This window comes from Dreissena polymorpha, chromosome 6 (assembly GCF_020536995.1).
Source record: "Dreissena polymorpha isolate Duluth1 chromosome 6, UMN_Dpol_1.0, whole genome shotgun sequence".
Classification (NCBI taxonomy): domain Eukaryota; kingdom Metazoa; phylum Mollusca; class Bivalvia; order Myida; family Dreissenidae; genus Dreissena; species Dreissena polymorpha.
In genome coordinates this window covers 18050459-18068576 of record NC_068360.1, presented here as the reverse complement: position 1 = coordinate 18068576, position 18118 = coordinate 18050459, and the positions used below count along the sequence as shown (strand labels likewise).

General features: G+C 37.9%; 3 protein-coding genes across 4 annotated transcripts in view; all 3 read right to left on the bottom strand.

Annotated features, from left to right (window-relative positions):
- Window positions 1–18118, bottom strand: part of LOC127834890 (zinc finger protein 585A-like) — a 124614-nt gene that overhangs the window by 89511 nt on the left and 16985 nt on the right. Inside the window, exon 2 of the mRNA XM_052361005.1 lies at window positions 8933–13110. Within this exon, the coding sequence (XP_052216965.1) occupies window positions 11318–13039 (1722 nt within the window). The 5' untranslated portion in view covers window positions 13040–13110 and the 3' untranslated portion in view covers window positions 8933–11317. The remainder of the gene's footprint in view (window positions 1–8932; window positions 13111–18118) is intronic.
- LOC127834900 (uncharacterized) overlaps window positions 1–18118 on the bottom strand; it is a 50148-nt gene that overhangs the window by 30151 nt on the left and 1879 nt on the right. The window lies entirely within an intron of this gene.
- The window catches only part of LOC127834901 (uncharacterized), a 173385-nt gene continuing 171343 nt past the window's right edge, over window positions 16077–18118 (bottom strand). Inside the window, exon 3 of the transcript XR_008028274.1 lies at window positions 16077–16091. The gene's annotated coding sequence lies outside the window, so the exon portion shown is untranslated. The remainder of the gene's footprint in view (window positions 16092–18118) is intronic.

The window sequence follows — 18118 nt, the reverse complement described above, 5'->3', positions numbered from 1 at the left end:
GATATTTAATACTAAAATAGAAAAAAGAAATAATACAAACCCGTAGTATGAGTAAAGACTTTGTAATCAATGTTTTCAGGACAGCTTGGTGATCTGCAAATCCCATGTGATATGTTGATATTGGGTATCATAGTCTCAAAATGCTCTAATACAATTTAAAAAGCAAAAAAAATGTGACTTAAATTGATAACTAAAAATACCAGTTTTGCCGTATCAAGCTGTCTAGATCCAGAAAGTCCTGCATTCACATCGAATGTATCCTTCGAATTCAATCCATTGTTGACATTAGCGGAGATTTAGTTTATAAATAACTCATATATCCTAAATGACAGCTTCTATATAGCCAAACAAGCCGATGTATGCTTAAAGAAGTTTTGACACGAGTGTGAAGATTCTCTCATGGGCGCGGCCATTGTTGTATGACCTTGAGCGGTCCGTCTAAAATGCGTATATGACTCATATCCGCGGATATGAACGAAATGTGCGAATATGAACGAATATAGACAATATTTATGCGTTTTTTGCAGTTTTGTTATTAACAAATCACTGTTGAATTACAAATTCACAATATGTGATAAATATGTTAAGACTGCCTCAAAATAGAGCAATGTAATAAAAGTGGTGGTCTTACTGTTCGTTCATATTCGCGGATATTAATTTGGAGTTACTGAAATTAAAATGACAATGAAAAACGCTTTTAAATTCATTCGATCGTAACATTACATAAGCGACGTGTATTTTTGTCACAGAACGATTTTCATATAACAAAAATAAAGGAAAATACATTTAAAAAGCCATCTGTTCATATCCGCACTTTTCAGTCATATCCGCCGATAGTAGTCATATTTGCATTTTAGTCGTACCCTATGTTGAGGCATGAACGACAACTCTGCTGGAGAATGTATCCAATGCTAATCACCGAGATATGCCGATTAGAAAATCGACACCATCTCAATCGGACTGGCTCGGTCTTTTACATAGCTCGCCATTGTGAAGAATTGTTCCATGATATGATAACTTAGACGATGTCAATGGTTGTTTTCTTGCCTGATCGGGCAATTTTTCAATCAATATTTCCCGATCATGCAAGTAAAAAGGGGATTCCCCAACTTTCCCAATCGGGCAAGATCCCCGACTGAAAGTAGATGGCAAATATGCAATCTTAAATACCAAACTGAACATATCTGGACATTGTTGTTTAAGATATATGTTTGGCAATGAAAGCTACGGAAGCAATAAGAAAAATTCGAAGATAAAAGGGGCACACATTGTATACGTTGAAAATTGTATGAGAACTACTGAAACAAATATGCATCTACGTACATTCAGACACAGACGGTCAGACAGACAGACGGTAGTCCAAGATGATTCCAGTATATCACATTTATTTCGTATCGAGGTGTTTTCTGTTCTGTGCAACCCAAGATGTCATAAGAACAAAATGTTCTTACCAACTTTCATGACTAGTGAACACCCTGGCAGCCACGTTTTTCTACAGACCAGAACCATTTTCATACACATCCCAGATATCATTTAAACAAATATTCATACAAAGATTCATAAAGCCATATAAGGAACAAGAGATTGCCAAGCAATATTATCTCCTACCGGTGAAACAAAATGAATTGATGTGCATAATCTCCATATTGCCATCTGACCATGTTTTAAGTTTCATGAAAAAATATGAAGAACTTTAAGTTTGTTTTAAATTAAATATAAAACATACAATGTATACATGTATATGATCACAAAAACAAGGTGATTAACATTCAGCAGCAACGCTGTTCAAACATGTTATTCAAAATATGCTAATATATACATGTTGCTGACCTTGTGATTTCCTTTAATATTTACTCATTTAATAATTCATGTGTATTTGTTTTGCTTTGGTTGTTCGTGATAGGTTCTAACAAAAAAATGAAATAAGTATAGTCAAAGGTGAATTGTAAAAGGTGGGTAGAAACTACTGGACTGAATTATGAAAGTTTGATGTGTTTCCATTTATTTTCAAATATATCAAGGGTATCGTTGTTTAGGGCTATCTCTTTTTCTATTTGAATCTTAAGTTTTAAATAATTGATAAAACAGTTCATAGTTGGAGTTTCTTTTCCGCATTTCATGCTTTAAAAGTTATCGCATGATCCAGAAAAGTGTGACGGACTGACAGACTGACACACAGACTGACACAAAGAGCGCAAACCATAAGTCCCATCCGGTTTCACCGGCAGGGGACAAAAATGCCAAGCCCCCTGGTGGACATATTTTCCAAGCAACTGGAACCATGTTCGAAAATATCCAAGATATCATTGGGACATATCTTCTGACAATGTTTCATGATTATTCGACAATAATTATGGCTTTTAGAGTGTTAACAAGGTTTGACTATAGCTATATTAGGAAGATTGCCACGCCCCATTGGCGGCCATGTTTTTCCACCAACCGGAACCATTTTCAAACTCATACAAGATATGATTGGGACAAATCGTCTGACCAAGTTTTGTGATGATCGGACAATAAATGTGACCTCAAGAGTGTTAATAAAGTTTTAAAAGGCAATATATAGCCATATTAGGAAAAATGCCTCGCTCCCTGGTGGTCATGTTTTTAAAACAACCAAAACCATTTTCAAACTCATCCAATATATCATTGAGACAAATCTTCTGACCAAGTTTCATGAACATCGGGAAATAAATGTGGCCTCTAGAGTGTTAACAAGGTTTTACTATGGCCATATAAGGAAAAATGCCCCGCCCCCTGGCGGCCATGTTTTTCAACCAACCGGCATCATTTTTTTTACTCGTCCAACATATTATTCGGATGAATCCAGTGTTGTTTTTTTCACTTATAGGGGAATGGTGGCGGGGCCCGTCCAAAGGGGAAAAATGCGTCGTTTTTTAGGAAAAGGGGAAAATTAAAAATTCACTCTTATTTGTAATGATATTTATTATATGAATACACATGTTTGTATGAATATATATTCACAGCAGAATGACTCTGTCCTTTTTCTGAAATATATATCAATGATTTTTTCAACATTAGTTTCAGACAGTTCAGCCTTCATGCACAGTCTCAGTTTTCTTAGCCATTTTGAGTCGAATTGAGTTTTTTTAATCGATTAAATGGCAAATTGGAGAATTTTTTATCAATAAAATGGACCAAATTGGAATGTTTTTATCAACAAATATTGACGCAATATAGATACATCAGGCCTTTTCCTGGCCATTTTGGGAGAGAAATGCAATTCATGTGAAAAGTCCACTGATTTGGAAAAAACTAATCTAATTTAATATAACACTTTATAATAATTAAAAATCATATAAGTTATAGTTATATACTTTGTTAGTTATTCATGAAATAAATTTGAGATATATTTGTCATGATTATGAAACAGTTCTTTCTATAAAAAAAAAAAAAAAAAAAAATTTTTTTTTTTTTACTTCTGGAGGGGATTTTTTTTACAAAATGGGGGAAAAATATATACTCTTTTTTGAGGGGATTGGGGCCGAATATCGGCCCTGAAATGGCCATAAAAAAAAACACTGGAATCTTTTGACCAGGTTTCATGAAGATCGGTCAATAAATGTGGCCTCTAGAGAGTTAACAAGATTTTACTATAGCCATATAAGGAAAAATGCCCCGCCCCTTGGCAACCATGTTTTTCAAGCAAACATAACTATTTTCGATCTCATCCAAGATATCATTGCGACAAATCATCTGAGCAAATTTCATGAAGATTGGGGGAAAAATGTGGCCTCTAGAGTGTTAACAAGGCAAATGTTGACGCCGCACAACGCACGACGGACAAACGGCGATCACAAAAGCTCAGTGCTCAGGTGAGCTAACAAAAACGAGGAGGTTTAAACAGGCAAACAATTTCTTTGCAGAATTTTTTTAAATTCTAATATCTAACATAAATCATCCATTGTGCTGTTGTCGCACTGGAGCATAATAGATCCTAAGAAAATTACAAGTCAGTTCATAATAACTGTTCAATGGCATAAACATAACAAGAGCTGTCAGAGGACAGCGCGCTCGATTATTCGAGTGCTTGACAGTATTACGTAAGCCATTATGAAGATGTGGGGGGTATAATGTGGATGTAATGTGGATGTATGGTAATTTAATAGATGATCTTTCAACAACAAGGAAAAACAAGAGATGTGTTTGTCAGAAACACAATGCCCCCTATTGCGCCGCTTTGTAGCCATATATTTAACCTTTGACCTTGAAGGATGACCTTAACCTTTCACCACTCAAAATGTGCAGCTCCATGAGATACACATGCATGCCAAGTTTCAAGTATCTATCTTCCATATTGCAAAAGTTATCGCAAAACTTTAACCAAGGTTAACGTTTTAGGTTTAAGTTTTGGGACAGAATGACAGACAGAAAGAATGACAGACAGACAGAATGACAGACAGACAGGCCAAAAACAATATACCCCCGATCATTCGATCCGGGGGCATACAAAATATTTAAAAAAAAATGGAGGGGGGGATTCTGGGGTGGAGCATGGGGGATGGTTTGGGTGGAGTGCATTGTGGTATGTCAGGTAAGTGTTGTTTTGTCAATGTATGAATCAATGTGATCATAAATAAAGAATTTATGGCAATTTAAGCAAAATGTTCGATTATCTAAGTATAAAAGGGGCCATAATTCTGTCAAAATGCTTGATACAGTTGTCTGCTCTTGTTATAAGATTGAGGGCAAGTTGGTAAATTAGTATGCAAAATATAAAAGCAATATGTCAAAGGACATTGGAAATATTTGGGGTGGTACGCAAACTTTAACATAGATTTATCAATAATATGCATATTCTAAGTATAAAAGGGGCAATAATTCTGTCAAAATGCTTGATACAGTCGTCTGCTCTTGTTTATAGGTTGGGATCATGTTAACAAGTATGCAAAATATAAAAGCAATAAGTCAAGGGACATGGGAAATAATTGGGGTAGTACGTAAACTTTAACATTTGCACGCTAACGCTAAAGCCAACGCTAACGCCGGGTTGAGTAGGATAGCTCCACTATATATATTTCACATATAATAGTCGAGCTCAAAAGAGAATCAATATGGCTTTATTTTATTCAGAGTTAGCTCAACTTACATTTTTGTTTTTGTAATCCTTTACATACTGTAGTAGCGATAGTTTACAAAATTGAATATACAAATACAAACGATATGAGCTTGTTATGTTGTTAGATGTTGTTAGATTTTTCACGATCCTGTAAAACGATTTGACATAATTACTCAAATAAATGTGAGAAACAAGAGGTGTGTTTGTCAGAAACACAATGCCCCCTACCACTTTGAAACCATATATTTGACCTTTGACCTTGAAGAATGACATTGAACTTTCAACACTATAAATGGGCAGCTCCATGAAATACACATGCATGCCAAATATCAAGTTGCTATCTTCAATAATGCAAAAGTTATTGGTAATGTTTAAGTTTTTAGACGGACGGCCAGACTGACTGACAGACATACAGACTGACAGATAATTCAAAAACTATATGCCACCCTTCTCATGGCTGTCCACAGGCCATTTAACTATCACTCGCCGGGGCGCTTGAATTTCGAAATCAGAGTCCCTGGGCGCTTGCAATTTTCTGATCAGTTTATTATTCAGTAAAAAAAGTGGAGATTGTAAAAATCAAGGTTTCTCTATCAGTGTATCAATATTCCCTGTTTTAAAAGAGCACTCGATACCTACTTTCACAAGTAATCGCCATAAACACCACATGGGGTAATGGATAATCCGCTGAGAAGACGCGCGTATCGATTATTTTTGCCACATTACACAGTTATTTAAATACTGACAAGGATGTTTCAGGTAACTTTCCAGTCGTCAAACTGAGATGTTCATCGTCCAATCGGTTACGCGAATGCTTATGAGGGCGGGGTTAACTATCGACCAATATTTTTTATTGACGTCGGGCACGAAGTATGAGCTTATCGCAGCTTGATTAGCAAGGAGTTGTACCATTTACGTAATATAAAACCCGAACAGTACATTAAAGACGGTTTCGGACATCATCATCATCACACCTTTTTACTGTTAACAAGTATTACCCATGACTCATAAATAATACGAGAAATTAATTGCAAGTGGTAAACAATTAATTACTTAGAGCGAGTAAGTTGTGCAAATAACTCCCGGTTACAATTATGCGATAACAATTTAATTCCAGTACATGTATATTTCATCATGTCCATTTATAGAACTGATACACCTCGTTTTCCTGACATTTATTTGACACGTTATGCGTTTAACAAATTTTCGTTGAATTAATTACGCACACTTGCAAAGGTTTCGTCCGATAATCGATACTTAGTAGACTGATGATGGCAACCGTCCGTAATCCTCGTGGACAACGTGAATTTCATGCATAATACCGTCAAAACATTTATTCGACTCGTAAAGTGTTAAAACAAATTTTTGTTGAATTCATAACGCAGCTGTTCATGTTTGTTGAAATCTCAAATGGGAATAGATTTTAATTTAATTTGTAATCCGAAACCCATTCTCGTTAGTCGATGTTAACGCGTTTTTAATCCGAAACACACTTCCGAATGTACATGTAAATGTTACCGCAACGTTAAAATATTCTTGCTTCAAATTAGCAGTGCAAATTTATTGTGTGTCGAATCTTTTTCTCAATGAAAAAGAGCGCGAAAATTATGCAGCATGTACAACGTCGCGTCATTTGCATAGAAAGCGTGCGTGTATTGAGCGTTTTAACAAGCACAAAACACGTCAGGGGATGGACGCATGTTCAGAGGCAATATTTAATCAAATCTATAGTCACTTAAAATAATACTTTGATACGATAGAAAAATGGCAAGGTTTGTGTTAAATAAATAATTGAGTTTTTTTTCGAAAATATTTACCGGAAAGTGATTTATAACAAGAGCTGTCAGAGGACAGCGCGCTCGACTATTCGAGTGCTTCACAGTATAACGTAAGCCATCATGGGGAAATTGTTCATATTCAATAATTTATTAGACGATCTTTAAAAAATAAAAAAGGAAAAAAAAAAAATTTTTTTTGGGGGGGGGTGAGAGGCGGTATAATGTGGGGTGTGGTCATTTATTAGACGATCTTTTAAAAATAAAAAAAGGGAAACAAATTTTTTTTAGGGGGGGGGTAGGGGGTCGAGAGGGGTGTAAAATATGGGGTGTGGTAATTTATAAGATGATGTTTAAAAAAATGGGGGGTAGGGGGGTCGGGGTGAGAGGGGGGTATAATGTGGGGTGTGGAAATTTATAAGATGTTAAAAAAATAAAAATAAAAATTGGGGGGGGGGTGGAGGGGAGGTTGGGGGGGAAGGGATTCTGGGTAGGGGCGTGGGGCATTGTTTGGGTGGAATCCATTGTGGTATTCAGGTAAGTGTTGTTTTGTCAATGTAATAAAATGTGATCATAAATAAAGAAGTTATGGCAATTTAAGCAAAATGTTCCATTATCTAAGTGTAAAAGGGGCCATAATTATGTCAAAATGCTTGATACAGTGGTCTGCTCTTGTTTATAGGTTGGGGTCATGTTTGTAAACAAGTATGCACCATATAAAAGCAATATGTCGAAGCATATAGGAAATATTTGGAGTAGTACGCAAACTTTAACATAGATTTATCAATAATATGCATATTCTAAGTATAAAAGGGGCAATAATAATGACAAAATGCTTGATAGAGTTGTCTGCTCTTGTTTATAGGTTGGGGTGATGTTGGTAAACAAGTATGCAAACTATGAAAGCAATATGTCAAGGGACAATGAAAATAAATGGGGTAGTACAAAAACTTAAACATTTGCTGCATATTCTAAGTGGAAAAGAGGCAATAATTATGACAAAATGCTTGATAGAGTTGTCTGCTCTTGTTTATTGGTTGGGGTCATGTTGGTAAAAAAGTATGCAAAATATGAAAGCAATAGGTCAAGGGACAAAGAAAATATTTGGGGTAGTACGAAAACTTTAACATTTGCACGCTAACGCAGACGCCGACGCCCGGGTGAGTAGGATAGCTCCACTATATATATTTTATATATAATAGTCGAGCTAAAAACGGAATAAACGGGATTATCAGGTAACAAGGGCTGTTTGTAAAACATGCATGCCCCCCATATGGGCTGTCCGTTGTAGTGGCAGCCATTGTGTGAATACGATTTTTGTCACTGTGACCTTGACCTTTGACGTAGTGACCTGAAAATCAATAGGGGTCATCTGCGAGTCACGATCAATGTACCTATGAAGTGTCATGATCCTAGGCAAAAGCGTTGTTGAGTTATCATCCGAAAATCATTTTACTATTTCGGGTCACCGTGACCTTGACCTTTGACCTTGTGACCTCAAAATCAATTAGGTCATCTGCGAGTCATGATCAATATACCCATGAAGTTTCATGATCCTAGGCGTATGCGTTCTTGAGTTATCATCCGAAAACCATTTTACTATTTCGGGTCACCGTGACCTTGACCTTTGACCTAGTGACCTCAAAATCAATAGGGGTCATCTGCGAGTCATGATCAATCTACCCATGAAGTTTCATGATCCTAGGCGTATGCGTTCTTGAGTTATCATCCGGAAACCATTTTACTATTTCGGGTCACCGTGACCTTGACCTTGGTAAAAAAGTATGCAAAATATGAAAGCAATAGGTCAAGGGACAAAGAAAATATTAGGGGTAGTACGAAAACTTTAACATTTGCACGCTAACGCTAACGCAGACGCCGACGCCCGGGTGAGTAGGATAGCTCCACTATATATATTTTATATATAATAGTCGAGCTAAAAACGGAATAAACGGGATTATCAGGTAACAAGGGCTGTTTGTAAAACATGCATGCCCCCCATATGGGCTGTCCGTTGTAGTGGCAGCCATTGTGTGAATACGATTTTTGTCACTGTGACCTTGACCTTTGACGTAGTGACCTGAAAATCAATAGGGGTCATCTGCGAGTCACGATCAATGTACCTATGAAGTGTCATGATCCTAGGCAAAAGCGTTGTTGAGTTATCATCCGAAAATCATTTTACTATTTCGGGTCACCGTGACCTTGACCTTTGACCTTGTGACCTCAAAATCAATTAGGTCATCTGCGAGTCATGATCAATATACCCATGAAGTTTCATGATCCTAGGCGTATGCGTTCTTGAGTTATCATCCGAAAACCATTTTACTATTTCGGGTCACCGTGACCTTGACCTTTGACCTAGTGACCTCAAAATCAATAGGGGTCATCTGCGAGTCATGATCAATCTACCCATGAAGTTTCATGATCCTAGGCGTATGCGTTCTTGAGTTATCATCCGGAAACCATTTTACTATTTCGGGTCACCGTGACCTTGACCTTTGACCTAGTGACCTCAAAATCAATAGGGGTCATCTGCAAGTCATGATCAATCTACCCATGAAGTTTCATTATCCTAGGCGTATGCGTTCTTGAATTATCATACGGAAACCATTTTACTATTTCGGGTCACCTTGACCTAGTGACCTCAAAATCAATAGGGGTCATCTGCCAGTCATGATCAATGTACCTATGAAGTTTCGTGATCCTAGCCCCAAGCGTTCTTGAGTTATCATCCGGAAACCACCTGGTGGACGGACCGACAGACCGACCGACATGTGCAAAGCAATATACCCCCTCTTCTTCGAAGGGGGGCATAATAAATAGAAACTTGAAAAGTAGTAAGTATACAGTAATAGAGTCGGGTTGAAACGGATGTATTGGGGAATTGTTCCAGTCCGGATTTTACTATCTGGGCGGGAAAGTTTTATAGCATATTTTTATATGACTGGGGGATTTACTTGAAGAGTCATAGCACGCCAAATGACGTTTTTTGACGCTGTTTTTCTTTGAGGTATAACTCACCACAGAACGTGAATTGACACGTTAATTTAAAAAAAATTGGATATTCCCTCCCGAACCACTTCTATCAGCCCAGGGGCGCCTTACAAAAATCCTGTGGAAAGCACTGAAGTTCTGCGTCATAAAGTGTCATAAGACATGCTTTACGTAACAATTAAAATGTTAAGTTAGAAGACACACAATTTATGTAGTTCATGCTATACAATGCTGCAGACTAAGGGTATGTTTTTTGCACTTTCAATCGTGTCAGTATGAATGACATAAGCATGACAAGCCAGGCTTTTTCCGCTACATTTTGGGAATACGCCACACTGGAATTTTGGGAATTTCGCGTCGTGAAAACCCCCATTTTGGGAAAAAAATTATTCACAAAATTGGCTCAATTGGGAAAAATTATCGCATGTAAATAGTGTTTCTTATATTTCAAAGAAGCCGTTAACTGGTATATAACGACTATTTTGATAACTTTTTATTAAATTTTTACAAAGTATTATGAACATGTGAGATAAGTGCAGGTTTTTTAATCTGAATTTGGGGAAAAGGCCTGTCTTTTTTTGAGGTGAAAAAAATCGTGCGAAGCGCCGGATTTTGAGAATCATAAACACATTTTAAAGTTTTTAAAACAAATTCAAGGCAACAGATAATTTAATTTTGCAACACTTTCTATTTTCTACACCGGATCAGGTTAACATATATGTTTTAAGGTAACAAAAAAAAAATTTTTTTGGAATTGGGAATTTTTTTTTCAATTGGGAAAACACCAACCAGATTTGCATTGGGAATGGGGAATTTCGGACCCGTGGCATAGGGCGGAAAAAGCCTGCAAGCATTACTCATGGCACCCAGTGAAGTAAGCAGTCGTGTTCATCCTTAAATGAAGACTGAGATGGGAGCAGGAGACGAATCCCTTTTCCGCAAACACCGCAAAAGTGCATCCGCTCTCTACTGTAAATCGCCATATGAATACTGAGGTGAGAGCTGCAGTCGAATCCTTTTCAAACAAGCAAATTCAAATTCGTTGAATTGATATTCTCCGCCAAATCAACTGTGTGTATGGATCAGTGCAAATCCTTTGATATACATTACAATCATTAAATGTATGGTACTAAATTAATTAATATGTAATAATATGTAATAATTAAGAATAGTGTAACTTTGTCCTTTCAACACAAGCTGCAAATGTGTGGATCCTCTCCTGTGTGAATCCTCATAATTATGCTCATTGAGTTGAGATCTGGAAACAAATCCCTTTTCACGTACGCTGCAACTGTGTGGCTTCTCTCCAGAGTAAATCCTTATAATGCCTATTGAAACATTGGCAGTAGCAAAGTCTTTTCAACACAACTGCAAATGTGTAGCCGTTATCAGGAGTTAATCCCAATAAGCCAATTGAAACATTGGCAGTAGAAAAGTCATTTTCACACATGCTGCAAATGTGTGGCCGTTATTCCGAGTGAATCCTCATATGCTTTGTGAGGTCAGAACTGGTGACAAATCCCTTCCCACAAACACTGCAATTGTGTGACCGCTCTCCTGTATGAATCTTCATATGCCTCGTGAGTTTAGAATTGGAGACAAATCCCTTCCCACAAACACTGCAAATGTGTGACCGCTCTTCTGTATGATACTTCATATGCCTCGCGAGTTTAGAACTGGAGACAAATCCCTTCCCACAAACACTGCAATTGTGTGGCCGCTCTCCCGTGTGAATCCTCGCGATGTGCACAGTGAGCTGAGAACTGGAGACAAATCCCTTCCCACAAACACTGCAATTGTGTGGCCGCTCTCCCGTGTGAATCCTGATGTGCTTAGTGAGGCTAGAACTGGTGACAAATCCCTTCCCACAAACACTGCAACTGTGTGGCCGCTCTCCCGTGTGAATCCTCATATGCTCATTGAGTTTAGAACTGGAGACAAATCCTTTCCCACAAACACTGCAATTGTGTGACCGCTCTCCTGTATGAATCTTCATATGCCTCGAGAGTTTAGAACTGGAGACAAATCCCTTCCCACAAACACTGCAATTGTGTGGCCGCTCTTCCGAGTGAATCCTCATATGCTCATTGAGGTTAGACCTGGTGACAAATCCCTTTCCACAAGCATGGCAAATGTGCAGCAACTCACCTGTGTGAATCATCATATGACTTGTGAGTTTATAACTGGAGACAAATCCCTTTCCACAAACACTGCAACTATGTGACAGCACCCCCGTATGAATCTGCATATGATTAGTGAGGTAGGAACTATCGACAAATCTCTTTCCACACACACTGCAACTATGCGGCCGCTCTCCCGAATGAATCCTCATATGCCTTGTGAGTTTAGAACTGGAGACGAATCCCTTTCCACATATACCGCAACTGTGTGGCCGCTCTCCTGTGTGAATCCTCATATGGTCATTGAGGTTAGAACTGGAGACAAATCCCTTCCCACATACACTGCAAATGTGTGGCCGCTCTCCTGTGTGAATTCTCATATGCTCAGTGAGTTGAGTTCTGGAAACAAATCCCTTTCCACATACACTGCAACTATGTGACCGCTCTCCTGTATGAATCTTCATATGCCTCGTGAGTTTAGAACTGGAGACAAATCCCTTCCCACAAACACTGCAAATGTGTGGCCGCTCTCCCGTGTGAATTCTCATATGCTCAGTGAGTTGAGTTCTGGAAACAAATCCCTTTCCACATACACTGCAACTGTGTGACCGCTCTCCCGTGTGAATCTCCATATGCAAGGTGAGTTGCCATTTGGTGGCAAAGTACTTTCCACACATGCTGCAAGTGTGTGGTTGTTCTCCTGTGTGAATCCTCATATGCTTTAAGAGGGTACCACTGTCGCCAAATTCCATTCCACACACACTGCAACTATGTGACCGCTCTCCTGTTTTAACCATCAATAGCCTTGTGAGTATAGAACTGGAGACAAATCCCTTTCCACAAACAGTGTAACTGTGTGGCCGCTCTCCCATGTGATGCCGTGCATTGCTTTTGTGAATCCTTATAGAATCAGTCAGGTTGCTTGACACAATAAACTTTGAATTCAATTCACTTGTGTTCATGTTAAAATCACATTTCATAATATCCAGTTTGACTTGTGGAGAGCTTTCATTAGTAGAACTTGTGCCGACTCCACTGTGGACATGTTGGTGTCTTTTGAACTCCTGCATCTCTAAGAACACTTCTCCGCATACGGAGCATGTATATCGACTCCCAGCAGTCTGGTAGATGTCTAGAGCCCCTTAAAACAACAAACATATAATTAACCGAATGTAATCTCTATGAAGGTAAAATATTAATCTGAGTAAACAATCCTTTTTATTAAATATTGCAATTAAAGAAAAGGTAATAGTAACATGTACAAATAGTTTGTATATTTTCATAGCATACTGCTGAGGCAGACAGTTTTGCCAAAAATGGAAGTCGTTTTCATTTCTCAACCAGTACATTCCTAAGGAAACCCTAAATTGATTGACTCACAACTTTGAATTATCATACTCGTTTAAAAACATTGGTAGACATAATAATTCTTGTTAAAATATGAAATAAGAGGGCCAAGAGGCCCTCTTTCGCTCACCTGAGAGGAGTCAGTTCATTCAATCTTTACCAAATGTCAAACTTTACCTAGATATTGTCCAGACAAACATCCTGGTCAAGTTTCATCATTATTGAACCAAAACTCTGGCGTATGGAGTGTTTTTGTTTTTGCAAGATTTGACCTGGTGACCTATATTTTGAGTTGACCCCACTTACCAAACATCAAACTTTGCTTACAAAAATAAATATTATGACCAAGATTCATAAAACCTGAAACAAAATTGTGACCTCTAGAGTGTTTACAAGGATTTTTAATAATATAATGAAAGTTTGGACAATCTAAGGGCAATAATTATTGCATTAATAATGTGATTTTGCTCATTATCAAACTTGATTGAGATCTTTCAGCAACTTTGATCAATAATGCTTGAGAAATGTGAATGCTAGAGTGTTTACAAACCAAATGTGGACGGGCAGACGGCGGACAAAGACCAATCCTTAAACCTCACCTGAGCAATCAGGTGAGCTAAAAAGTGTGTTTCACCGATCTGAGCCATTTTCCAACTTGTCACAGAAATCAATAAAACCAATGTATTGACTAAGTTTCACGATGATTAAGCAAATAATGTGAATTCTATAGTGTTCGATCACAAGGTTTCTCTCTAGTCACATAAGGAAAACTGCCCCACCCCCCTGGCAGCCATGTTTTTTGACCGATCGGAAACATTTGCGAACTCATCTGAGATATATATAAAACAAATCTTTTCACCAAGTTTCATGATGATTGATTGGGCAAAAAATGTGACGTCTAGAGTGTTCACAAGCTTTGTTTACTATGTATAACAAGGCCTGTTTGTAAAACATGCATGCCCCCCATATGGGCTCTCCGTTGTAGTGACAGCCATTGTGTGAATATGTTTTTTGTCACTGGATGTCAATGACCTGTGAAATGTATCCAATTAATAGTGCAAAAACCAATCAGGACCTATACTAATCAGTTATATCCATTATATGATTGAGTCTTTGATTTTTTGGATTCCTTTCACACATTTTGACTTATTTGACAATATGTGAAACGTGCACACAATTTGTAATGTTTTATTTATTAATGGTAATGAAACATGTTATTTATAGCAGTTAACTCCCCTAGTCAATGACCACCATAGATAGCAATGCAATCTGATTAAAAATAGCCAAGGCTAGTGTTGTGTATTGGGCAAATGTATACAAGTGCAACTTGACCACATGACCAGTATCATGTGTTTACCACACACAGAAGTCAGTTATGTAATAGACCATTAATTCCGCTCCCAACTTTGGCCACTTGCCAAGATACTGACCAGTATCAGATGGGGTTGTGAAACTGTGTAAACAGTGAACACCAGTCCATGTAATACTGGCCTACCACTTGTACTAGTTGATTTGGAGTTAATACAGTAATGCATGTACAAATGAGACACTAAGCTCAAAAGTTAAAAATATTGACTGGTAAAGCAGTACATTGTACTGAAATCAAAGTTGCCATGGAAACAGTTTCATTGAACTGTTCATTTGATACAACAAAACACAGTTGGTACATTTGGCTCATCTAAAGATCAAACAACAGGCTCTCCAGTGCATTAGAAAATTACATGTATATTGGCATAAACACAATAGCTGTATTTAATTAGATGCATTCCACTTCCTTTATGTACAAAAAATTTATGAACGAAGTCCCACATATTTATTTGAATTGTTTTATAAGTAGTCTTAAACAGATTTTGACTTTGGTACGATTGTTGGACATTTTGGATAGTAAAATAATTGTACATACGAAAAAATTAGGAGAAACAAAATTTGGATAAGAAAGACACAAAAGAACAAGAATATGAAAGAAAAAACAATTAGGTTTGGAAAAATGTTCTTTTTTTTGGAATGCTACATCTTTTTACACTGCAATGTGATTGAGAAAACAAAGTGGTGTGATGCATATTGCTACATGTTATTGTAATTTATTCCAAACAGCAATACCAAATATGCCCTCTTGATAAAACAAAAAAAAAATTGGGGGGGGGGGGGGGGGGGGGGGTTGGGGCGTGGGAGGATAAGGGTGAGAGGGGGTATAATTCGGGGTGAAGTAATTAATTTAATAAGATGTTTAAAAAAATGTGATGGGGTGAGGGGGGGTGGGGGCGGACGTTGACCTTTGACAAAGTGACCTGAAAATCAATAGGGGTCATCTGCAAGTCATGATCAATCGTGACCTTGACCTTTAACCCAGTGACCTGAAAATCAATAGGGGTCATCTGCCAGTCATGATCAATCTACCCATGAAGTTTCATGATCCTAAGCGTATGCGTTCTTGAGTTATAATCCGGAAACCATTTTACTATATTTGGGTCACCGTGACCTTGACCTTTGACCTAGTGACCTGAAAATCAATAGGGGTCATCTGCAAGTCATGATCAATCTACCCATAAAGCTTCATGATCCTAAGCATATGCATTCTTGAGTTATCATCCGGAAACCATTTTACTATTTCGGGTCACCGTGACCTTGACCTAGTGACCTGAAAATCAAAAGGGATCATCTGCGAGTCATGATCAATCTACACATGAAGTTTCATGATCCTAGGCGAATGCGTTCTTGAGTTACCATCCGGAAACCATTTTACTATTTCGAATCACCGTGACCTTGACCTTTTACCTAGTGACCTCAAATTCAATAGGGGTCATCTGCGAGTCATGATCAATCTACCTATGAAGTTTCATGATCCTAGGCGTATGCGTTCTTGAGTTATCATCCGACAACCACCTGGTGGACGGACCGACATACCGACCGACCGACCTACCGACCGACCGACCGACATGAGCAAAGCAATATACCCCCTCTTCTTCGAAGGGGGGCATAAAAATGAGAAAACTCCACCACCCCCGGCAGCCATGTTATTCAACTGACCGGAACCATTTTCGAACTCAACTTTCATGAAAATTTGGCAAAAAATGTGACTTCTAGAGTGTTCACATCTTTTCACTATATACATATAGAGACAAATTTCCAACCCACTGGCAGCCATGTTTTTTCACCGATCTGGACCATTTTCGAACTCGTCCAAGATATCACAAAGTTACATGAAGATTGGACATGAAATGTGACTTCTACAGTTTTAACAAGTTTTTTCTTTTTTTTGACCTAGTTTTTGACCCGGCATGACCCAGTTTCGAACTTCAATGAGATGTCATTGGAACACAGCTTCTGACAAAGTTTCATGAAGATCGGAAAAGAAATGTATTACACTGTATTATTATGAAAACATTAAAAGTCCAAGGGGAGTAACTACTGTAAACTTAAATGCAATATTTATAAGAGTTGTCTCGCATGTTACATGACTTAAATTCATGATTGTTTACAATATAAAGAAGTGAAACTCCAGCTGCTGGAGCAGTATTGAATTTTCATTAAAAACAATTAGTTGGTCAGTCTTTTTACTATATACATATAAGGAAAACTGCCCGTCCCCCTGGCAACCATGTTTTTCAACGGACCTGAACCATTTTCGAACTCAACTCTCATGTCAAGGAAACAAATGTTCTGACCAAATTTCATAAAATTGGGCCAAAAATGTGACTTCTAGAGTGTTTACATGTTTTCACTATATACATATAGAGAAAAATGCTCCACGCACTGGCGGCCATGTTTTTTCACCGATCTGGACCATTTTCAAACTCATCCGAGAAATCAATAAAACTAATGTTTTGACCAATTTTCATGATGATTGGGCAAAAATTGTGACTTTAGAGTGTTTATAAGGTTTCTCTATAGCCAAATAAGGAAAACTGCCCCGCCCACTGGCGGCCATGTTTTTCAATGGACCGGAACCACTTTTAAACTCAACCAACATATCATTAAGACAAACATTTTGACAAAGTTACATGAAGATTGGGCATAAAATGTGACTTATACAGTGTTTACAAGTTTTTTCTTTTTTTTGACCTAATGACCTTGTTTTTGACCCGGCACAACCCAGTTTCAAACTCGACCGAGATTTCATTGCGACGAAGCTTCTGACCAAGTTTCATGAAGATCGGACAATAAATATGGCCTCTAAAGTGTTTACAAACAAATGTGGACGGACTGACGGACGGTCAGACGACGGACAAAGAACGGTCAAAAAAGCTCACCTAGGCAATCAGGTGAGCTAAAAACTTCCATAAAACATTGTGATACTAAATTGGAATATTTTCACTTAATACATTAGACAAGTACCAATAATTTAGACAAACTTTAAACAAGAGGGCATGAAAGGCCCAAAGTCGCTCACCTGAGATAACAAGATATTATTGGGACAAATCTTCTGACCAAGTTTCATGAAGATCGGAAAATAAATGTGGCCTCTAGAGTGTTAACAAGGTTTAACTATAGCCATATAAGGAAAAATACCCCGCCCCCTGGCAGCCATGTTTTTCAACCAACCGGCATCATTTTTGAACTCGTCCAAGATATTATCGGGATGAATCTTCTGACCAAGTTTCATGAAGATCAGACTGTAAATGTGGCCTCTAGAGTGTTAACAAGATTTTACAATAGCCATAAATTATAAGGAAAAATGCCCCGCCCCTTGGAAGCCATTTTTTTCAAGCAAACAAAATTATTTTCAAACTCATCCAAGATATCATTGAGACCAATCTTCTGACCAAATTTCATGAAGATTGGACAATAAATGTGGCCTCTAG